At 40.0% G+C, this 24,646-nt stretch overlaps 1 protein-coding gene across 5 annotated transcripts in view; it reads left to right on the top strand.

Moving 5' to 3' along the window:
- LOC149220598 (POLLEN-EXPRESSED TRANSCRIPTION FACTOR 2) overlaps nt 1-24,646 on the top strand; it is a 305,610-nt gene that overhangs the window by 191,045 nt on the left and 89,919 nt on the right. For all 5 annotated transcript variants that reach the window (XM_089384829.1, XM_089384826.1, XM_089384825.1 and 2 more), the window contains exon 8: nt 22,658-22,747. In XM_089384829.1, the coding sequence (XP_089240955.1) occupies nt 22,658-22,747 (90 nt within the window). The remainder of the gene's footprint in view (nt 1-22,657; nt 22,748-24,646) is intronic.

Raw genomic sequence — 24,646 nt, 5'->3', positions numbered from 1 at the left:
CAAAAATTAACATTCATCTTAGCGAGGACTGTGTTTTAGTGCTGCACACCCTACACACTCTGCCTTTGTATCATCTCTTGTCACGTCGCTGATGTCTGGTTGTTATTGCCCACCAACCACTATGAAATTATGATGCTGCATCCGTGCAGCTGCCAACACTACTATACTATTGCCAACTCTGCACTACAACTCCCTCTCATAAGTTGTTGTTGCAACTGCAACCACTTCAACCACTGCAACTTAGAAGCATTCGAAATACTGAGTCATTTGTGTTTAGTATGATGCATCTGTTTCTCGAGTCTTGGCTGCTACTAGCCTTTGCACTGCCACTGAAGAATCTGCGTTGCCGCTAACTTTGCATTGAGCCACCTACTCTGTTGTCAACACTGCACTGTGCTTCTTAGGACAAACTGCTACTAGTCCGCAACTGTCACTCTGGTAGTGACTGCATCAACTGCCACTAATCCATCCTACTATTGAATATTGTGGGCTCCCGTAGTCAGGTAATAATCCTATGAGGTGGACTCCTCAATGGATCTTGCCCATCTCTGTAGCTCTCTAGGGCTACAACACCAAATCAGCCCACCTCACTCCTGGAGGTATATTTGCGAACATAACAAACTCTTCCTCTAGCCTAGAGGAAATCTTATCTATTTCCACAAATGTTGCTTGTTGGTCTTGCTTCTCTTGCTTGTCCTTCCTCTGAGGACCCTGAGTACTGTAATGACCGAGCTTACCACATTTGAAGCACTTGACCTTTCACATGTCCTTCCTCTTCTGCTCCCCCTGCCCCTGAATGGCACCTTTCGATGCTAGGGCCACATTCTCCTCCTCCTTCACACCCTTCGATGCGTTGCTAATGCAGTCACTGATGGAGCTCTTAAACAAAATTTGCCTCATTTCCTCCTACTGCAAATCGGCCCACATCTTGTCCCATCTAAGCAGTGTGTCTCCGCCGAATATACTTTGGATGAAGACTTACCAATCCTCTGAGACACTATTTAGTGCCAACCATGTTGAGAAATCAATGCTAATAGTAATTAGGGTTTGATTTCTCTTCTTGATAATCACTTGTGAATTATGTTGGCTTCTTTTACTTCTTTATTATATTATGTTTCATCAAGCAATTACCAATTTATGTGTATATGATGATCACAGGAACAAGAGACACAAGATGTAGGCAGACAACCGTGGAAAACTCGTATAAGGGGAAAACCCAGTCAGAACTCTTCCTTTAGTAGATTCAAAGACAAGATGAGATAGTCTAAGACTCTTTGACCTAGACATAGACTTCCCCCAATCACCAAGTCAACCCTTCCTTCTTCTCCAGGTGATAGTCTTCCAGCGACAGCTTTGACCTAGAGTTTCGACATTGCAGCAACAAAACTTTGGCCTCCCCAGTAGGAGAACTTCGACCCCAACAACAAAGCTTCGACTTGCAGTAGAATTCAGAATTTCAGCCCCAACAATATCTCAGTAACTTCGGACGCTTGAGAGAAACATGGCCCAAAACTTCGATTTTGTCTTCTCCTGCAATCTTCTTCCTTCTCTAGCAACTTCACACTTTTTTTACCTCTTTTTCTTGTTTATCAAACTTGTTGAGTGAGTGATGCAAATGGATTGAACTACCTCTCTCTATATAGCCTCTTTTGCGGGTCAAATTGCCCTAATGTAGGCCGAATTCATCAGAATAGGGCCGCCTTGGTGTGGAGGTGTCAAATGACCTGTTTGACTAAAAAATAATTCTTTTTTCATGATACAAAAGCTTAAGAAGGGTCTAATAAAATTGAGAATGACCCTATTGACTCAATATAAAACCTAGAAGCCTACAATGGAGGCTTTGACCTAAAAAATGATGACCCAAGCATGAAACCCATGCTTTAATAAGTCACTTTTATTAATAATAAAATTTATTTTGACGAATAAATTACATTATACAATTATGAAGACCGAACCTAGTTACATTTGTCAACACTCCCTCTTAACTAGGGAGGTATCATACATATATATATATACAAGTACATGGAAGATCTAAAAAACACATGAACTACGAGGAGTTCAGGCACACTTAGTGCCACAGACTAGATCCCTGACCAAGGTTATCTAACCAAGAGGGCTAAGATGGACTAAAGCTTTTAGCCAATCTAGGTACCATCAAGCTTACTAACAAACCATCAACCTAGGGATCTAGGTGCGTATCCATGGTCAGAGCTCCAAGAGCAATGCCACCCTCCCCTTCGGGATCAGGACATCAAACACACACAGGTCGACCAAATGTCCTCCCAAGCATTCGCCATTAGATGCTTCATCTCTCCTTATCAACTAAATCCGCAATGTCAACCAATCCAATCATACTTTTAAAATAGTCAAAGTTCTTATTTGGAACTAGGGTGATGGCCATAGATATGGGGTAGAGCTCATGTATTGGCTTTTGCCCACATGCTAAATATATTTTTCCCGTCCATCATTTGCATCTTGTAGTACATTTTCCTGTTGAATGTGGCCATTTCTACTTTTACTTTTTCTTTTCAGCCGCTTCAACTTTTGGGGCATCATTCCAAGCTTGACCTAAGGTGGGGGCAAGGGAAAGGGGAGGCTAACCTTGTGTGGACCCAGTGAGGAAATGTCGACCCAGGTGGGAAGGATGATGGATGGGGTTAAAATAAATGGAAGGGGAGTGATATATGTGGATGAGGGAGCGAGACTACGCAACTAAAATCGGGGTTTCCCATGTAGTACCACCCTAAAACCAAATGGTCAGTAAAGGAGATCCCATGGGACTAAGATCTAAGGGTAGCATCTAAAAGAGGTCTAGGGGATAGAAGCACAGGCCTAGTCCACTCTTTCCGCCGAATCCCCCCATTAGTTCATGCCCAAAAGTGTCCATGACAAGTAAGTTCAATACTCAATTATCAAATGACAAGACATACATTTAGCTTCGGGTGGCCATCCTTCAAACATACGATCAAGACAAATGGGTGAGGGCCCACATCGCTGGCTCAGGTGGCAGAGAAATGGCACAACGAGCTAGTTGGTGGCTACAAGGGGCTGCTGGCTGCTGACTAAGGGCCGTCTTGGAGAAATTTTTTCTCTAAGGGATATTACCCACGAAGTGGTGGGAAACATTTGGCTCCAATTGGGATGTGGTCTCTCGAAGAAGTGGGCGAAGCTACTCGAATGGGAGGTCACGAGAACTCCAACAATCTCTTGGTCACCGCAGACCTATTACTTGCACATATCAACCACTAAACCGACGGGGCAAACATGTTTTGCACCCATGCTTAATATCAGGCTGTAAAATCAACAAGTAATCAAATATGCAATTTCTAATCTAAATGCAGCTAATTTACCATCAGAAACATCATATGAAATTAGTTCTAATGCGAAACTCAACATGAAATGCATCCTACCCTAACATGCATGTAGCAAGGCTAATGCTAAATGTAATCTTAAAGCCAATGCAACCAACATATCATCAAATCAATATAAATATGCCTGCCCATATGATCACTCATGCAACCAATCCCAAAGTGAATGCAAAACCAATATGGAGGACGATGGGGGCGGGAGGTGGGAAAACATGGTTTCCATGCCAGGTAAGAAGAATCCCTAAGAGAAGGAACATGAGGCAATCTAGAAGTGCGAGGCTTTTCCTCTAAGTACATAATAGTGGAATGAATGATCATCCTTAAGAACTCCCTATCAGAATCACTGCTCATAATATTATGCTTTAGAAGGTCATGATGGGAAGAGAAAGGAGATTTGGAACAGGGAAGGGGACAACATATCAGTGGCTCAATGGAGTGATTGCATTCACAACCCTGAGGGTATGAGGGGGAAGGAGTGATGCATCTAGTGGATGGCTCTTCCTCAACATCATACCTAGGGAGGTGAAAGGGCCCATGGTCATTGGAGATCATACGAAAGGGGCGAGGGAATCTCTTGTTAAAGACTTAAGATGATGAGCGAGGGAAAAGGACAAAGGGAAGGTGAAGTCTCAACGGGATCCTTTTCCTGAAAGTCCAACTCAAGAGGCTCAAGTGATTTGAATATACTCCTGGAACCATAAGGAAGGCAAGTAGGAGCGAGGGCTTTATCAATTCCATCATTGTTAGTATCAAAGATAGGGTCTTCCCAAAAAGGAGAATCAATTACCCCCAACTGTCCCCTTTCATGTAAGGGAAAATAATGATCCTTCTCCACAAGGGTATCGATGGGTATCTCATCATAAATAATGCCTAAGAGAAAGGTGAGACCACTCTTAACCTCATCTTCCTTGACGGTGTCATAAATGGGAGCACAATCAAATTGAGAACTAGTGATTTCCCACTTCTCCTTTTCAATGTGGAAGTAATCTCTAATGTCATCTTTTAAGGGGCTAATGGGAACACCTTCCTCAAGGTTCTCAAGAGAAGAGTCATCGAGAGTAATATCCTTGAGAAAGGCAAGGTTAGTCTCAATTTCACTTTCCGTAGACTCATCCTTCCCAACACATGTGTTCTCAAAATCATCTTGTTCATCATGTGGACCCAATGAGGACTCATCTTCCTGCTCATCACTTAGATCCTCAAGGTTATCTCCAACCTCTTCATCTTGACTAATAAGACCTTCCCTTTGGAGGGATTCCTCTAGGTTCTCACAAGCAACTTCATTAGATTTGAATTTGGGTCCCCTATACTCCACGGACTTGTTGTTCAACTTGATAAAAGATGAAATGCTTTTAGGTTGACAAGAGTCAAGCCAACCTCGATGCTTGTATTCAATAGAGGCAATAAATAACTACATGAGGCTGTCTATATGAATCACATTAACCTCAGAAACATGCTTAATAAGTTTTGCCATGTGCTCAATTGCTGTGGATGGATCACCGTCAAATTGTGGCATATTTAGCATGAACTTCCAATCCAGGCCATTTAGGTATCCTGGAACCCATGTGATATCCAAAGCAGGAAACCACAAATGAAGCCTTCTAAAATCCATTGATCTTTATATATTGATATCATGGGAGTCGCCAGGGTGAACTAAAATTGCCTTAACAAATGCTTGCTTCACCCTACAACCATTGACTTCTAGGTTCAATGAAGATCTAGGGCTTCGTTCTTTCAATGGAGTTGCCAAAATGATATGTAAATAATGTCGTATGAGGAATAAGACACATGTCTCGTGTCCCCAACAACGACGCTAGAAATGTTACCACTCAAACTAGCAGGGGACCTAAAAGGGAATCCTAAAGGGGCAACTACTAGGTCAAGGGAAACGATGGAGACTTAGCCCACTGTTACCTTAGCTAAGGCCCCCTACTCTTTATGGAATCTCACCGATGGGAGGAGACTCGGTGTATGGAGAGTCACTTGTGAAGGATAGATCAACAATGGATATGAAGTGACCTCAATGATCCTTTCCTAGAAGGGGGTCAAGAGTGGGGCTTGCTTGCTTCTTAAGAAAGGTACAAGGATTTCTAGAAGGAGGTGATGATTTAAGGGCTAGGTTAAATGTTAATTTTAGGTAACAATGGTATGTTCTATGCTTAAGAGCAATTTACTTCAATTTCTTTATTAGCCCAATATTAATATCCAGTTTAGCAATCACATCAGTATGATAGTAAAATGCAGATAGAACATAAACATAAATAGGAGAAGACACACCAAGACAAGAGGACACAAGATGTGGCACCAGCCAGGGACAAACCCCAATGTGGGGAAACCCTTGACCAATTCTTCTTATATTCTTCAATAGTTCAACAGAGAGAGAGTACAATTACAAATTTGATAGTTTATGACAGCAGCAGAAAATCCCTAACCAAAAAAGTCAATGCTGGTCAAAGAGGGTAGAATCCTTCCTCTAAACAATTGATCAAACCCAGTCAACTTCAGCCTCCAACAACAAGCCCAATCAACCCAAAACAGTCTGAAAAAGTCCAATCAAAACCTAGTCAATGAAAGTCAAACTACGGCCAAACCTAGGGTTGTCAACGGTGGTCAAATGAAAGGTCAGATCACCTCGATTTCAGTGCCCAGATCTGCGACCTGCCAAGGAGAAAATACCTCACCCAATCCGCAGTCAAAAGGAGGTCAACACTGGTCAACACGGCCCAAAATACAACCTCTGAAATTCAGTCAACGCAGTCAAACAACCAAACCAAAAATGTCCTCCTTCCTTCGCACGTGTGAGAGACAGTTGCCCAGATTAGTGTACCTAATGAAGTGAGGACAGAGAGATTTGAGAAGATGAGATGATCATAAAATGACTTGAGGTCTCCTTTTATATGCAACGTTGAGGATGCGCTGGGGGTTTGAATGTCTGTTTTGTTTGTTGGCCGACGTTGACAATTTGTCCATAATATAAATAAATTCATATCTTCATTTTTACATGTCGGAATCAGATGATCTTTAGATCAATCCTTACACCTCTCGGAGAGAGGAATCCAAGAAAAATATCAACTGTCATAAATAAGATGATCCATGTGGAGTTTGGCAGTTGCCAATTTTAACACTCCCTCTCAACTAGGGAGAACTCTATCTGCTAATCCATCTGCTAGTCGGTACTATCTCTGCCATCAATGCACTGCTTTGCACTGCTCTACTCAGCTCTACTGAACTATGAAGCAAAAGAAGTGATCGAGAATGTATCATACCATTCTCTACTGACCTGAAGTCAGTCCCAAATAAAAGAGAGTGTCTCATACCATTCTTACTGACCCGAAGTCAGTTCCAATCAAAAGAGAGTGTGTCATACCACTCTTACTGACCCGAAGTTAGTTCTAATTGATCCCAGATCAATATCGGTCATCCTAGCATAGGTAGTACAGTAGTACACGATGCACATCCATCGGTAGTACTATGGTTCCTATCCTCATTTCCCTACTCATTGGACAGATGGGAGGTACTTCCCATGAGTCCCAGACTGCATGGGTAGGATGTCTCAACAGAAGAAGGATGAACCACTCATCTCGCCTACATGTCGCCATGGTGTATCCCAAGGGAAGGCTGAACCACTTACCCTGTACACAACAAACCACTAGGGGAAGGTTGAACCACTGTTGATAATATTGGCGATATTCGAAAATATCGCGATATTTTCGGCAAAACGATATATCGCGGAGAAAATATCACGATATTTTCTGTTTTGAAAATATCGCGATATTTTCAAAATATCGGCAAATATTGGAAAATATCGGCAAAATATCGCGATATTTTGAAAATATCGGCAAAATATCGGCGATATTTAAAAATTTGAAAAAATTATTTTTTATGCTTGCCGATATTTGCTGATATTTTGCCGATATTTTTGCCGATATTGCTGATAAGATATTTTCTGGATCCTTGCTGATATTTTGCCGATACCGATATTTTCAACACTGGGCTGAACCACTCACCCTATGGGTGCTCATCGCTCCAAGAAGTACCCCAAGCCCCTCGAAGCTCCCAGAGCTCAATGTCCATATCAATGTTGCAGGAAGCGCCCCCCCCCCCCCCCGTTCCAAGGCCCGAAGCGCGTCCCATGCAGATGCGTCCAGGAAGCGTCCCCTAAAGCGTGCTTCCAAAATTCGTAAGCGCGCTTTTGCCTGTTTTGGACGCTTCGTGGAAATTTCAGAAGCTTTCCTCCGAAGTGCGCTTCGTACGATGCTTCGGTAGTACGAAGCGTGGCGCTTCGGAGGGTGAAGCGTACGCTTCCCGTACATTTCCATACGATTCCGGAAAAGTGTCGCGCTGTTTAAAAAATTGTTTTTTTTTTAAAATTATTATTATTATTTTTTAATTTTGGGTGAATTTGCTTGTTGGGGGTGGGTACACCTCGGGTTAGGGTGAGGAATGAAGGCAAAAGAATATAAATATAGCAGATGCTCCCTCATGGTAATGTTGAAATCTTAAAGTAAAAGTGACATTCTCCTTTATTTTTCATTTTCATCCTTTTGCTTAAATTTTTAACATTACCATGAAATGACTCTGGATGTTTGAGAGTGGTTCCAACCTCACTGGACTTCATATGGAGAAAATAGAATTTCATATCCTATTCAAAATTCAGCAGACTTAACATTTTTCAGGAATTCAGGATCAATGGGATTGTGGCATTTCATTAGATTATATCAAGTATGAAGGTATGCGATTAGCATTTAATCAAGAGCACCAAGCCCTATATGTATCCTAGTGTTGGTGGTGTTAATTGTTGAACTCCTTTGTCATACGGCACGCCCTTAGCAAAAAATTACCTTTCAATCAAGTCAAAATCATCGATCAAGCATGTTAAGCTTTTTCTACCATATTTTAAGTCTTGAATTAGGTAGTTTGATCAAAATTGGGCAATGTTGACTAATATCCCTAGACAATCAAGGTAGAGGCAAAGGCTAGACAAGAGGAGAAGAATCTAGATTTTAGATGGTTGATGCTCGAATAATTAATCATTAATGTACAATGGATGTTATATCTATCTTGATTTATGCAAAAATATGCATGTTTTCATGTCTTCTACAACTAATTTGGTATTTGGGATGTTTGTTTTGAGTATAAATGCAAAAAAATATAATATATATATATATATATATATATATATATATATATATATAGCAGACGCTTCGCTTCCTAGATTTTTGGAAAATAACGCTTTTGCGTCCCCGCCTAGTCCCCGCTTCGTTCAACATTGGTCCATATCATATAGGACCCTCATAAGAGGGTCTCTCCATGACTCCTAGTTGTTCTTAGAAGGCCAAGAACTTGACCTTCCCCAGGGGCTTTGTCAGAATATCAGCAACCTGCTCATCAGTCCCAATGTAAGGGAGCCTTATTGCTCGTTGTACCATATCCCAGATAAAGTGGTACTTGATATCTATATGCTTGGAGTGATCATGAAACATGGGATTCTCTGATAATCAGATCCTACTCTGGTTGTCGCAGAGGATCACGGTGGTATCCAACACATGTCCAAATAGCTCACTGAAGAGTTTCCTCAACCAGACATCTTCACAGGAGGCCATACTAGCAGCTATGTATTCGGCCTCAGCGGTGCTCAAGGCAACCAATTTCTGCTTCCTGCTCATTTAGGATATTGAAGCAGAACCCAAAGAAAAACAACACCCAGAAGTGCTCTTGCGATCCACCACACTGCCAACTCAATCAGCATGAGAATAACCATGTAGCCTCACATCTCCGACAGTATATCTCAGTCTATGAGTGATTGTGCCCTGAAGATATCTCAGAAGATTCTTGGCACCAATCCAATGTATATGATGAGGCTCATTCATGTATTGGCTCAACATGTTAACTGCAAGACATATGTCCGAACAGGAGTTCACCAAGAACATCAATGCTCCTATGAATTGACGATACTCAGAAGCATTTCCCAATTCAGGTCCGGCAACACTACCACATAACTTCTTGAAGTTAAGTTTCATCGGGGTAGTCACAGGCTTGCAGTCCACCATCCCAAATCTTTCCAATACCCTCACAACATATTTTCGTTGAGATAGGAAAATTTCTCCTGGCTTTTGCCAGACCTCCAACCCTAGGAAGTAGTGCATCAATCCTAGGTCCTTCATCTCAAATTCAGAAGCCAACTCCTTCTTACATTTGTGAATGAGAGGGTCTGCACCTGTCAGAAAGAGGTCGTCCACATAAAGTACCAGTATCAGAGGTTTATCATTTTCAACCTTAACATAAAGGTTTGGATCGACTTCACTTCTAGTGAATCTCAGCTTCATCAAATAACTATCAACCCTCTCATACCAAGCCCGGGGTGCTTGCTTCAAGCCATAGAGGGCTTTCTTCAACCTGCATACATGAGATTCTCGGTCATGAACCTCAAACCCCTCGGGTTGTTCCACATAGACTTCCTCTTTGATCGAACCATGCAAAAAAGCGGTCTTGACATCCATCTGATGTAGGTTCCATCCTTGCGAGGTGTAGGAATTTACAGGGTAAGTTCCTCAGAAAGAACACCAAAAGGACACTGCTCACAACCAGATCTCAAATCAATACACCAGTATTTTTGACGTGGTTAAAACCCTCAAAGTGCAAGGAGGGAAACAGTCCACGACCTGTCCCAACGTGGGTACTACAGGCAATTTATTAATCAAAGAATGAAAATTTACATAAGCTTCTCTCATGCACGGATTACCCGAACAATGACCCTCCATGCGCTTTAAATAGAACTCATGGACCAATCGGGTGTCAAGCCACGGATCAAGTGTCGGTAATACCGAGGTGAGAGTGAACCGTCGGATCACTACATATCGTGACCGTCGGATTGTAAGTTACAAAATGTACAACGGTAAAGAAACACACTTTACCTAACTCTAACCTAACTCTATACTAGACCAAGTTGAACTTAACTATATCCTATGTGTCGGAATATCCTAACATCCCCCCTTAAGAACAACTTGGGATAGGATTGAAGGATTTACAAATATGACACAATAGGAGAAGGAAGGAGGCACTAGAGCCTATCCCCCCTTAGTGACAACTTCCTGAACTCCAAGCATATATCGAAGTTTATTGAACTTCGCCTCTGTGAGAGCCTTTGTGAAGATGTCTGGAACCTGATCATCTGTTGGACAATATTGCACTTCAAGAACATGGTCATGAATGAGCTTTCTGATGAAGTGCATGTGTAGTTCAATGTGTTTGCTGCGCTGATGCTGGACTGGATCTTTGCATAGCTGAATGGCACTTTGATTATCACACCAAAGTGTGGTTGGATGCTGCTGCTCAAAGCCAAACTCTGATAGGATCTGACGAAGCCACAAGGCTTCCTTACTAGCTTCCACGACACCACGATACTCTGCTTCTGCTGACGAAAGAGAAATGGCAGCCTGTTTCTTACAAGCCCATGTAATAGGTCCTGAACCAAGAGTGAAGACATAACCGGCAGTAGACTTCCGATCATCAGGGTCACCAGCCCAATCAGAATCAGTGAAACCAACTAACAGAGGAGGTGCTTTGGCACTGTAATGAATCCCAAACTGTACTGTACCTCGAACATAACGAAGTATTCTTTTAGCTGCTTTCCAATGACTTTCACGGGGGTTTTGCATAAAACGAGCAACAAGGCCAACAGCAAAGGAAAGATCAGGACGAGTATGGGTTAAATACAAGAGTTTTCCGACAAGTTGACGATATAAGGTAGCATCAACTTCAGGAGAAGTACAAGAGACTGAAAGTTTGACTCCAGACTGAAAGGGAGAAGGGGCTGGCTTACAGTCTTCCATGTGAAAATGACGAAGAATATCACAAGCATACTTGGACTGGGAAAAGAAAATACCCTCCTGGGATTGCAAGACTTGGAGACCGAGAAAATAGTGTAAGTGTCCTAAGTCTGTCATTTCAAATTTCTTTTTAAGGCTGGACTTCACATGGTTTATAAGGTTGGGATCACTGCCAGTAAGAATAAGATCATCAACATAAAGAACAAGGATGATAAGAGAGTTGCCCACTTTCTTGGTGTAGACAGTATTGTCAGAATGACACCTAGAAAAGCCAGATTCTAAAAGAAAGCTATCCATTTTGGCATACCAAGCCCGAGGAGCTTGCTTGAGGCCATAAAGGGATTTCTTAAGTCGACAAACAAGGCTGGAGTCTGTTTGTATGAAGCCAATGGGTTGTTCCATATAGATTTCTTCCTGCAAGTCCCCATGCAAGAAGGCAGATTTAACATCCATCTGATGGAATTCCCATTTTAAAGAGGCAGCAAGGGAAAGAACAAGGCGGATAGAGTTCATTTTGGCAACAGGGGAGAAGGTTTCAGTGTAGTCAATGCCTTCAACCTGTGAAAAGCCCTTAGCAACGAGACGAGCTTTATGTTTATCAACTTTCCCATCTGGTCCATACTTGGTTCTGTAAACCCATTTACATCTAACAAGTTTGCGTCCCTTTGGTAGAGGAACAAGATCCCATGTATCATTTGTCATCAATGAATGATATTCTTCATTCATAGCTGCTTCCCAATGTGGATGGCCTGAAGCTTCTGCAAAAGTGTCAGGATCATGATTTACTGGAGCTTGAGCCAGTAAAGAAGAGGCTCTTTCAAACTGAGAACGTGTACGTCGCTGATCTGTAGGATCACCGGCAAGATCACCTGCTGCATCCCGAGTAGCACGGACCCATCGTGGAAGTTGAGGATCCTGAGAAGGTGGGGGAGGATTATCATCCTCGCTTTCATCATCTGAAGAAGAAATGTTTTCAAAAGTAGAAGAGATAGGAAGAGGTGGCACATCCGCCGGACTAGGCTCGCAGGCCGATTTATTTTCATCAAACTTTACATCTCTTCTAATGATAACATTTTTGGACTTAAATGGAATAAGTCTATAACCTTTTACATCTTCAGAATATCCAACAAAAGTACATTTCTCACTCTTAGGTTCTAAAGCTTTATGCTTTTCATCTGGAATATGGGCCCATGCTTCACTTCCAAACACACGAAAGTGACTTACATCTGGTTTAATGGAACTCCAAGCTTCTTCTGGAGTGATATTCTCTAGAACCTTAGTAGGAGTGCGATTGATTATATAATTTGCACAATTAATTGCTTCGACCCAAAAACTAAGACTGAGTCCTTTAGATTGCAGCATACAATTAGCCATTTCCTTTAAGGTGCGATTTTTCCTTTCAGCTACACCATTTTGTTGTGGAGTGTATGGAACAGTATGTTGCATTTGAATTCCATTTTCGGTGCAAAAGTTGATGAATGTGTTTTTAACATATTCTCCACCATTATCAGTTCTTAGCTTAAGAATTTGATGTCCAGATTGTTTTTCAACAAAGACTTTGAAGGCCAAAAAGGTGTTAAATACTTCGCTCTTGAGTTTTAAGAAGTATACCCAAGTGCGTCTGGAGAAATCATCAATGAAAGTTAAGAAGTACTTGCAGCCAGAGAATGAAGCAACAGGAAGAGGACCACATAAATCACTGTGCACAAGCTGTAAAGGGGCTGAGGCGTGCCAAGAGGCACGTTTGTCAAAACTGTCCCGATGATGTTTTCTGAGTACACATCCGGAACAAACACCATCTCTGCAAGATACCATAGGAAGACCTGTCACCATATTTTCTTTACATAGATGCTAAAGGGAACGATAGTTTAAGTGACCAAATCGCTCATGCCAAAGTTTGCTCACTTCATCATTATGAGCAATAAATACTGAGGGAAGATTTGATGACCCAAAGTTGTGAAACTTATACAACCTTTTGGAATCATCAGCAAGACCAGTAGCTAGAATCTGTTTAGGATCTTTTAGATCCTTGATTACAACATCATGAGGTGAAAATTCAACAATTTTACCTTCACCTGAATGAGTTATCTGATAGACAGATAGAAGGCTGCAGGATAAGGTTGGAACACATAATACATCATTAAACTGACCATTGTCTAGATGAACAGTTCCAGTCCCTACAACATTAAGAGATCTATCATCACCAACATATATATTTTTGGTGTTACAATCATTTAAAGAAGAAAACATGGCTTGGTTTTTGGCCATGTGACAAGAGGCTCCAGAATCAATGAGCCACTCATGAGAATGAGAAGAAGAAGAAGATACATTTAATGCATAACCAGACTGAGATGATTGACAATGACATGCAGAAAGTGCCATTCCGGAAGTTGAAGTTGAAGTAGGCTCCACATGGATGTTATGTTTCTTCATTGCGGCTTCCAAGGCTTCTATCTTCTTAAAGCATTTAGATTCTCAATGGCCATCTCGATTACAAAAGTTACAATGTCTATCAGTGTTCTTCCATTTGTTTTTATTGGTCTTATCATTTTGCTGAAATGATCTTTCATTTTGAGGCTGAGATGGTTTAGGACCATTCTTTTGAGGATATGACTTCTTAGGATTCTTTGAATTTGGTTGCTGCTGGGCGGCTAACGCTTTCGTGGAAGAGTTTCCAAGATTAAGAAGACCAAGGTGTAAGAGTTTTTCTTGTTCTCCTATTAAGGAATCACAAAAGGAGTCAAATAAAGGGGCCTTGTAGTCTTTTCCTTGACAAATGAAAGCTTCCCTTGTAGAATGGAAAGTGGAAACAAATACAGAGTAGGCTGGTCCCAACTTAGTAAGGATGGAATAAATAAGGTTACCATCTTCTTTCTTAACTTTAACACCTTCCAAGAGATATCTAAGGGTCTTGAATTTGGACAAGAAATCTTCAATGCAAGAAAAATTATTAGGATCCAAAGTAAGCAGCTCATTTTCAAGTTGATGGGCTCTAATTTCATTTTTAATCCCAAAAACTTTAGTGAGTTTTTCTAATGCTTCATGAGGAGTCTCAAGTTCTGCAATGTGGAATCTAAGATCAGGAGAAATAGACATCCCTATCAAACCACGTGCTTGATCTTGTCTATTTTCCCATTTTGCAGCCTTGTCTTCATCTTTTTGTTTCTTCTCTTGGTCTGTGGCTATTCTGAAGAGACCTTTACTTCTAAGTAAATCTTCCATGTAGGCTACCCATTGGAAGTAGTTAGTGCTGTCAAGAATGACTTGGCATGGACTTTCCATTTTTAAAAAAAAATTGAAGTTGAAGATGCTGAAAGTAAGTGTTCCAATGGATAGATCTCGAAAAAATAGGCGGTTTAAAAAAAAACGGCTCTGAAAAAGGCTTCCGGATGAAGAAGTTATGGCTTTTTGAAAAAAAATTGTTGACGTTGCCGGCAAAGTGCGCGAATGTGCGGGAATGAAAAAAATCCGCCCCCACAAAATGGAGACTTGAACCCAAGACCTCTACTCTCTTAAAATAGCTTTGAACCAATTGATCTATACAAAAAATTTGAGAGAGAGAGAGAGAGAGGGGGGGGGGGGGGCCTTGGTTTGCGTGCTTGCCTTGAGAAAGCTCTTTTTCCCTACAAAACACAAAACACAAAACCCAACACGAATATGCAAAGAAAAACGAACCTTGCGGCTCGAAGTTAGCTTTAGCCAAAAAACTAGAAAAATTAAAAAAAAAAAAAAATCTCAAAGTTAGCTTTAGCCGAAAAACTAAATATTTTTCTCAATGTTTCTGATTTTCCGAGATCACACTAAGGTGCAGGGAAAAGAGCATACGCATGAGAAAAATCCTTCCTTTCTGTTTCTAATTTGCCCAGATCGCACAGAGTCGCAGGGCAAAGAGCATACGCAGAAATGAAAGGTATAGATCCGGTTAAAAAAAAAGGCTAAATAAACTGAGACCGAAATAAGCAGAGAGAAAATAACAGTAAACTGCAAAAAAACACTGTATACCTCCCGATCTGAAAAATGACGCAGCTAGGGCTACCGGAAACCTTTTCGCGTGAAACGAAAGGGGTTCCTCACTGGAACAGATGCTCCGAACGCAACAGAGCAGTCCTCTCGGCCCGAAAGCAGTCAGAAACAGCAGATCTAGGAAACGACAGCTGCATGCAGTTCTACCGGCTTCAGATTTGGATCACCAACGGACGCGGCCCTCAAATAGCTCTGATACCATGTAGGAATTTACAGGGTAAGTTCCTCAGAAAGAACACCAAAAGGACACCGCTCACAACCAGATCTCAAATCAATACACCAGTATTTTTGACGTGGTTAAAACCCTCAAAGTGCAAGGAGGGAAACCGTCCACGGCCTGTCCCAACGTGGGTACTACAGGCAATTTATTAATCAAAGAATGAAAATTTACATAAGCTTCTCTCATGCACGGATTACCCGAACAATGACCCTCCATGCGCTTTAAATAGAACTCATGGACCAATCGGGTGTCAAGCCACGGATCAAGTGTCGGTAATACCGAGGTGAGAGTGAACCGTCGGATCACTACATATCGTGACCGTCAGATTGTAAGTTACAAAATGTACAACGGTAAAGAAACACACTTTACCTAACTCTAACCTAACTCTATACTAGACCAAGTTGAACTTAACTATATCCTATGTGTTGGAATATCCTAACACGAGGCAGCAAGGGCTATGATAGAGCGGATGGTGGTGTATCAGGCAACAGGGGCAAATATCTCATCGTAATCTACACCTTCCTTTTGAGAGAAGCCTCGAGCAACAAAGCGAGCCTTGAACTTTTCTGCACTTCCATCAACTCCATGCTTGATTTTGTAGAGCCACTTAGAGGTGACAACCGATTTGTCTTGGGGTCTAGGAACCACATCCTAGACATCATTCTTCATAATAGACTCGTATTTTTCATTCATAGCATCCTTCCATACTTGTTGCTTCACAACTTCTTCAAGTGATGAAGGCTCATTTTGAATGATAGTGCTCATGAGAGTCAAGTATCCTTGATACCTGTTCGACTTCTTGCTCTCACGGAAAGTACCCCTTGGTGCAATATGTCTTTCAACATCTTTGAGTCTCCCTAAGCCATAAGGGTCTCCTCTTGGAGGAGGATCAATAGGATCCATAGGTTCATCAACATCAGACATCTTTTCGTCCTCTTTTTCACCCTGTTTTCCGGTGTCAGCTTCTATCCTTCCTTGGGATAGGAAGGTTGTTGATCTTGCTGAGGGCCATATCTTCATCAAAGGTGACATCATGACTTATCTCAACTTCCCTTTGACCAACCACATAAATTCAATAGCCCTTAGAATTTTCGCTATAACCCACAAAGATTCCTTTATTCCGTGATGCACCCAATGGGCCAATTTGCTTCTCTTCTCTTTTTGCACATGAAAATATATGAGACTTCTAAAAATTCTAAAATGAGAGACATCGGGTTTCTTACCAGTGAACATTTCTTTGAGAGTCTTAGAGTCCAATGCTTGATGAGGACATCGGTTTTGAACATACACGATAGTATTTGTAGCTTCAACCCATAGAAACTTCGGAAGCCCTTGATCATGAAGCATGGCACGAACAACTTCTACAATAGTACGATTTTTTCTTTCAGCCACACCATTCTTCTCGGGAGTGTTTGGTGTTGTAGTCTCACTCTTAATGTCAGCTTCTCTTTAATAATCATGGAATTCATTTGATTCGTACTCAGTCCCATTATCAGTCCTCAATATCTTGATTCTCTGCTCGGATTATTTTTGATCATGGCTTTGAAGTGATGGAACTAGGTGAACTCTTCAGCCTTATTTTTCAAGAAGTAGATCCAAGTCTTGCGAGAATAATCATCCATAAAGGTGAGATAATATAAATATCGTCCCAAAGAGTTTACAGGCATTGTACCAGATATGTCAGAGTGGATCAACTGTAATATATCTGTGGTCTTGCTATTACTTGAGGGGAATAGCCCTTTGTAAGTTTTCCTTTGGCACATCCCGAACATACACCTTCATGCTCTACTTTGAACTCAGGCATACCTGTCACCATCTATCTCACATTCGGAAGAGCCTTATAATGAAGATGGGCAAACCTCCGGTGCCGTAGTTCAGATTGTAGAGATGTGTCGCAAGACATGGCTCCCAATGGATTCCTCCAACTTGATATAAAGTGTCAACCTGAACCCAAGAGTAAAAGCATCTTTAAATTTCTTTTCCAAACATGTACCTTTCCTTCGATGAATGCCACCTTGTATCCTTTGTCTTCCATTGCCAAGATGGACACAGGGTTCTTCTTGAGATCATGTACATATAGGACTTCTTGTAAATGAATCATGTTACCTTGATTCAATTGAAGGGTAACATTCCCTACTCCTTTCACGGGATAGGTGGCATTGTCTCCAAGGATAATATCCAAGTTTGTCTCCTTCTCTATCAGATTAGAGAGAGCTTCCATGTATTCGGAGAAGTGCCTTGAGGCACCATTATCAATTAGGCAATTCCCCAATGTGTCTGGTGGAGAGGTAGTGGAGAGGGCCGATATAAGGTAGTATTCCTTTTTCTTATTGTTAACAACATCTGATTCTTCATACCTAGAGTTCCTTGCTTTCTTGGAGGGTTGACCATTTCCGTGATGTCCCACATTCCTTTTTCATTTGCCATTGAACCTGCCATTTCTTTGATTGTTGTTGTTGAAGATACCCCTAGAATGATTGTGATCATCATCATGTGATGTGTCTCTTCTATTTGGACACTCCCTTGCATAGTGGCCAAACTTATTGCAAACAAAGCACCTGCCCTTCCGTCCACCCTTAGATCCAGGCTTTCCATTGAAATGACCTTTAGATCCAACATTATTTCTCCTTTTGGCATGAGTAGAGAAAGCAGTGGAGTTGCTTCTATTAGAAAGCATTTCTTGCTACACCATTCTTGTTTCTTCTTGAATGCATTTCGACATCAATTCTTCAAACCCTGGAATTCGATCATTATTGAGAATAGTGGTTTTAAATATATATCACTCGGGTGGGAGTTCGCCAAGGGTAGTGATAGTAAGTTCCCTGTCAAGAATGACCTCTCCAATCGAAAGTAGATCATTCTTGATCCCAGTGCTCCTTAAGAAGTAGGATTGAATATCCTCGTCCTTGCCCTTCTTAATATCCTTCAACTTATTTTTGAGAAATTAAATTTGATTTGCATCACTAACCTTGAACATGTTGACCAACTGTTGTAGATCTCCTTGGAGGTGTTCAAATCGGAGATGTAGGCCACCAGACGCTTGTCAATGGAATCTCTGATAATCTTTTTTTCTGACTTCATGCCTACTGTACTTGGTCTTCGCAACAGCTGGTGCATTTGAAGGAGGCTCAAGGATTTTACCCTTCACATAATCCAACACTTCTTGTTCTTCCATGGTCAAATCAAGAGACATCTTCCATCCATGATAGTCAGACTTTTCACGGAGCTTGTCTTTAGCTGGGAAGTGGGATGAGGAACCCATTGAGCCTTTTGTCCTTGTCCAACTGCCTTTGGTGATTGCTCTTTCACTCTTGCTTGGGCTTTGTCTTCACCTCAACTTTAATACCATGTTAATTTTAGGTAACAATGGTATGTTCTATGCTTAAGAGCAATTTACTTCAATTTCTTTATTAGCCCAATATCAATATATAGTTTAGCAATCACATCGGCATGATAGTAAAATGCAGATAGAACATAAATATAAACAGTAGAAGACAAGCCAAGACAAGAGGACACAAGATGTGGCACCAACTACGGACAAACCCGAATGTCCCTTGATCAATTCTTCTTATATTCTTCAGTAGTTCAGCAGAGAGAGAGATAGTACAAAATAGAATTTGATAATTTATGACAGCAACAGAAAAACCCTAACCAGAAAAGTCAACACTAGTAAAAGAAGGGCAGAATCCTTCCTCTAAACAACTCGGTCAAACCCTGTTAACTTCGGCCTCCAACAACAACCCTAATCAATCCTAAACAGTTCGAAAAAGTCCATTCAAAAGCTAGGCAACGAAAGTCAAACTGCAGCCAAACCTAGGGTAGTCAATGCTGGTCAGATGAGAGGTCAGATTGATTTCAGTGCCGAGATCTGCGGCCTTCCAAGGAGAAGATACCTCACCCAATCCGCAGTAAAAAAGAGGTCAACGTTGGTCAACGCAACCAAAAATAAAGCTTCTGAAATTCGGTCAACGTTGGTCAACATGGTCAAACAAATAACATCCTCCTTCCTTCGCATGTGTGAGAGACAGTTGCCTAGATTAGCGTGCCCAATCAAGTGAGGAGAGAGAGATGTGAGAAGATGAGATGATCATAAAATGACTTGAGGTCTCCTCCTTTTATATGCAACGTTGAGGATGAGTTGGGGGTTTGAATCCTTGTTTTGCTTGCTGGCCGACCTTGACAATCTGTCCATAATATAAATAAATTCTTATCTTCATTTTTAAATGTCGGAATCAAAGGATCTTTAGATCAATCCTACACCTCTCGGAGAGAGGAATCCAAGAAAAATATCAACTATCATAAATAAGATAAAGAGAATGAAATCCTTCATCGATTCTCTATATCCATCATCACTTCCACAGAATGATGTTATCCAGTGTACCGAGAAAGTGCAACTAAAAGATCAAGAGAATGACAAGATAGCCAAAATTCAACAAAGCAAGGAAGTGTTAGATTGTGAACATAAAAATCTTGTGGATATACATTACAAAGAAATAATGGAAAAGGATGAAGAAATTTCTCGTCTCAAGGACCACGTCGAAAAATTACTGGCACAAGTAAAGAAGAATAAAGTCTCAAAGAATGGAACTCAAGCAGCATTTATCAGAACAAGAAGAGGAAAATTTGCGTTTAAAGAACCTTAATAAAAATTTATTAGAACAAATCAGAGATCTAAAAGATGAAAAACTTAAAATTCAAAACACTGAAAATAAGGTTGATGAATCAAAAAACAAAGAACTTTTACGTTTGAGAAACCATAATCAAAGTCTGCTCAATCAAACTAAGAAACTTAAGGAGGATAAGAAAGCATTAAAAGATAAGTTGGAACAAGTCATTCAAGTAGAAGTATCAGAATCTCCAGTTGCAACCGTTCAAATTGAAAATAAGGGAATGAATACCGATCCCGTGAATATGACAAGTCAAGAAGACAAGTCAGTTGAAGAAATGACACACGTAGATGTTGCAATTCAGATAATAGACATCCCAAGTGAATGTTCCATAACCAATTCAACAACATCTTCGCCAGAAGAAAATCTAAAAACTTTATATCGACATCCGAATCATGAGAGCAAACAACTCAACCATGCTACGTATCGGGACCATTCAGACCAGAAACAACAAATTGATGTTTCAGAGAATAATGACGTAAAATCAATCCAGTCTTATGCTAAAAAGTCGTTACAAAATTCCAGTGATCAGAGTACTATACAGAAGATTAATCTGGGATGGTTTGATCCCTTCTCAGTGTGACAATTTTGTTTGTTACTAAGAAGATCATATCAACTTGTATCAACAAGGATGACTATTCCAAGAGAGAAAGACGTTCGAAGCCGAAAAAGAGATCAAGCTTTTTTGCATCGACAAGCTTTGAGGACAAAGCTTTTTGGGGAAGGAGGCAATGTAACGAATAAAATATATAAATAATATAAATATAATGTAAAAGATAATAATCATAAATAATAGTTAGTTAAGCTAGTAATTAGGTTGAAGAGGCATGTCTAATAGGACATGACTCTTCATGAAGAGACACTTGCTTGGTATATAAGCAAGCCTATCGTTCTCATTTGTAAATCATTCATTTTCATTCTTATTCGGACATAATAATATATAATATTTGTATCCTTATGGATATCTTGATATTCCAAGACTTTTGGAGTAATTAATTTATAGAAGGAACTTTGCTCGCTTCACTGGGCTGGGGGGTAGGGTGGGGGGGGGGGGGGACAAGATAACAACATGTCCAAAGGCTTGTAGCTGCCAATGCCTTCACAAAAAAGGTGGATTTGTTTTAGTGCCCACCCACTGGCTGTCGTTTGGTTTGCCTAGTGACTACCATTTAACCAAGGGAGTTCCTTCTTGTTCTCTTTTCCTTGTTCACAAGAATTTAGAATAGTTCTTCCTTATAGTATCTAGAATCCCCTTATGTATAAATGCCAGGGCATGCTAGTACACTGGAATTGCATCCAACACTGCCTTGACTACGGTAACACTGCCTCCAAGTGAGAGCCAGCGATTTTACCATAATATAGCCCATTTTTTTAATCTTTGAAATTAGCCATTTCCAATCTGACTTCCTATAATATGGTTTAGAGCTTGTGAAAGATAGTTGTAGGCATATAGGATAAGGTGTTGTTGCAAAAGGGTAAAAGACTTGAGCTATTGAATCATTGTTTTTGAAAAGTGTTGGACCAATCTAAAGAGCTTGACTTTGCAATGATTCACAAGGTGTCCTGATATAGAAGCTTAGAGAGAAAATTCATCTTGAAAAATCCTAATCTTTGCACTAGGGCAATCTTTTTCTGTATCAAACCAAGGAACTGTATGGAATATGTGAAAAATTATTAACCAAAAATTCAATTCCTCTTAGAATTGCTTGTCACATAAGCCTGCACATGAAATCACTCGAATACATGTTGAAGTGAATCTTTGAATAGTGAACACAGTTCAAAAACACAATTCAGGTGGACTTCTCTCATTTTAATCTAGGCAAATTCAGGAGCTTTAAGTAGGAGTTGGCCTTGCTTGTGAGATGTAGTTTAGGGTTTTCCATCGAGAGGTGAGTCCCTTCCTCTTTGTTCATAGGTCCATATGCTTGTCTTTTTGGTTTTTTGAGGATGAGATTTTCCTAGTACCTCTGTTGTTTTTTTGAGGATGAGATTTTCCAGATGTACTTATTTTTTCTATGAAGTAATATTTGCGACATGTAAACAACAACACAGCTCAAGAGCACAATTGCAAGGAAAAGTTTGCACTTTTGTGAGGGTGGAAATCTCCAAATTACGATAACAATATGATGGATGCCTCTACTAGTAGAATATATAGAAGAGGAATGCCTTGTGACACATTATTCATGCACGGGTCTTGCAAAAATAGGCAGGAGGTGAGTCAAGTTGAAGAAGAATTAATATAAGAGATTAATAGGAGAGTTAAGAGGGTCATGACTCATAACAACATACCTATAAAAATCAACCAATGTCATGAATCACAAAATCCAAACTCTGATATCATCTTCAATACAAAATTGTGAGAATGGCATTCTTGATGGATAAAGTGAATATGATAATCTTGAAATCATTATTAAGTAGGTCACATTTTAAGAATCAGTGAAAATCCTTAACCAAATTCTTGAAGGAAATCATGTTTAGTATTGTCATGTTTCTACTACAATATTTGACTATTAACACTGACACTATTGTTTTAATGTGGACACTTTGCAGGAATCTTTAGTTCGAGTTGGGCAAAGGTTACCTTGGGGGAAGGACATTACAACAAAGACTGTGATAAGACATGCACCATTTCTTTTACAGGTGAATTATGTTCCTGCTTACATTTTTATTATTTCTCTAAAGTTATTCTGTTGTATATGAATATCCACTCTGAAATTTTTCCTTTTCAGAAAAAAATTACCGTTTTGAAATTAGAACACAAGGGATTCACCACATTTTGTAGACTTTTAAAGAGAGTCACACTTTAGGATAACTTGTGTTATGATTTTGGTTTTGAAAGAAGTCAATATGCTTTTATCGGAATATTGCTAAGCATTATAGTAGATATTATGATATCTTCTGTATATTCAAATAACTATCTGCATAGTTCCATAAGCATAATATATGAACATGTTCCTATAAATTCAAGCATTTTCATGTTTTGGTTTATGCATTTTGTTTGGCTATAACCAAGGCATATTGGGTACTGTTAAGAGACGTTGTCTCATGGGGTATGACTACTATTTTCATATTCCAAGAAACAAGGGATACCTTTATTTGGGGATCAACCTCGTACTTAGGCTACTAAAACTTTTGCAAGACATAAAATCACCCAACTTCATTTATTGTCTCTTAGGTAAGGTTATGGCCGCTTCCTTGTCAGATTTTGGCTATGACTTTGACCCAACATCTTTAAGCAATTCCTTTGCCTAGGAAGAGTGTCTAGACTTTTTCCTCTTACTCTTTTGCATAGTCCATCCTCCATGTAATATCCCTTTCTGACCCTTAGAAGCAAAAGGAGGTTGAGTCTTAGCTTATCTAGATCCTATGGACTATTGACAATAAAAATAAAGGGGTCACCATAATAAGATAGATAATAATTAATAAAAGGGGTAAAATGTAATCTTCCAACAAGATTCCACGACGGCAGTGTTAATATTTCTTAGGGCTATATTGTTCTTTTCTTTAGATAATTGCATTTCAACATTTACACATTTAATTCACCCCACAACATTATAACATCATTACATCATATGTGTTAGTTTTTGTAGCATCAGAGGTGTTCTAGTTTCGAAACTTTGTGGAGAGGTAAAACGTATGAGTTTTTCATAATCCAAAAATTGTTTTTGGAAATTCCACTTAGAAGTGTCTCAATTAGATTATTAGCCTATTTTTTAATATTTCCTAATTCTAAACTTAGGAAATCTGGTTAATTAATCAAAATTAATTAACATAAGGTGTGAATCATCTAGAAACTCACACGGATCAACTGGGAAATAATTTGGGTCCTTGATTAAGTTTTAATCTTGGCTGTTAGAGGTCCAACAAAGGATTATAAGAATAATTCGATGGGTAGATGGAGAACACACTTATGGAGACACAAAGATCGATTTCCTTGGGCGAGTCAATTTTCCAGAGGTAACAGCCGAAAGAGTTTGAGGTAGAAGGAAGCAAAGACAGAGAGGGGTAGGGATAGTGTATTAGAATATTTCTATTTAGTATTTAATGCTCATTCTTTTAGCTGTTGCTATTTTTATTCTTTTAGCAGTTTCTTAAGATGAAACTGATTGTTTCCATATTCTACATAGAAACCTGATGTTTCTATTATTGTAAATATCTCTGTATTATCATTGAGCTGTTTGCTCATTCCTAATTCATTCAATATTCTTTTATGGTATCAGAGCACAAGGATTTTTTCGAAATAATTTTTCATAGTTTGAAAAATTCAGTAGTTCATTTCGAAACTGCTCTCAGGGTCTGTAGATTTCTTGATCAGCTATCCGCTTCGTATTCTAATCTCTTGAGTTCCTTCATTCCTTTCTAAGGTCGAGCCCTCTGTAAGCCAGGTAGCCTTCACTGAGTCTTAGCCTCGGCTTTGCTCACTGTGATAAAAGCTTACAGTCGTCAATCTCGATACAGAAAGGGATTCTTCTCCTGCATTGTCATTTTATGAGGAATTAACTTTGTGGCGGAATCGTGAAATTGCCTTGAAATTAAAAT

The sequence above is a fragment of the Pinus tabuliformis genome, chromosome Q (assembly GCF_031772625.1).
Source record: "Pinus tabuliformis cultivar Carrire ecotype Pingquan chromosome Q, CPIR1, whole genome shotgun sequence".
Lineage (NCBI taxonomy): Eukaryota > Viridiplantae > Streptophyta > Pinopsida > Pinales > Pinaceae > Pinus > Pinus tabuliformis.
The sequence above is the reverse complement of the archived record's forward strand: the minus strand, read 5'-3'. Positions and strand labels throughout refer to the sequence as shown.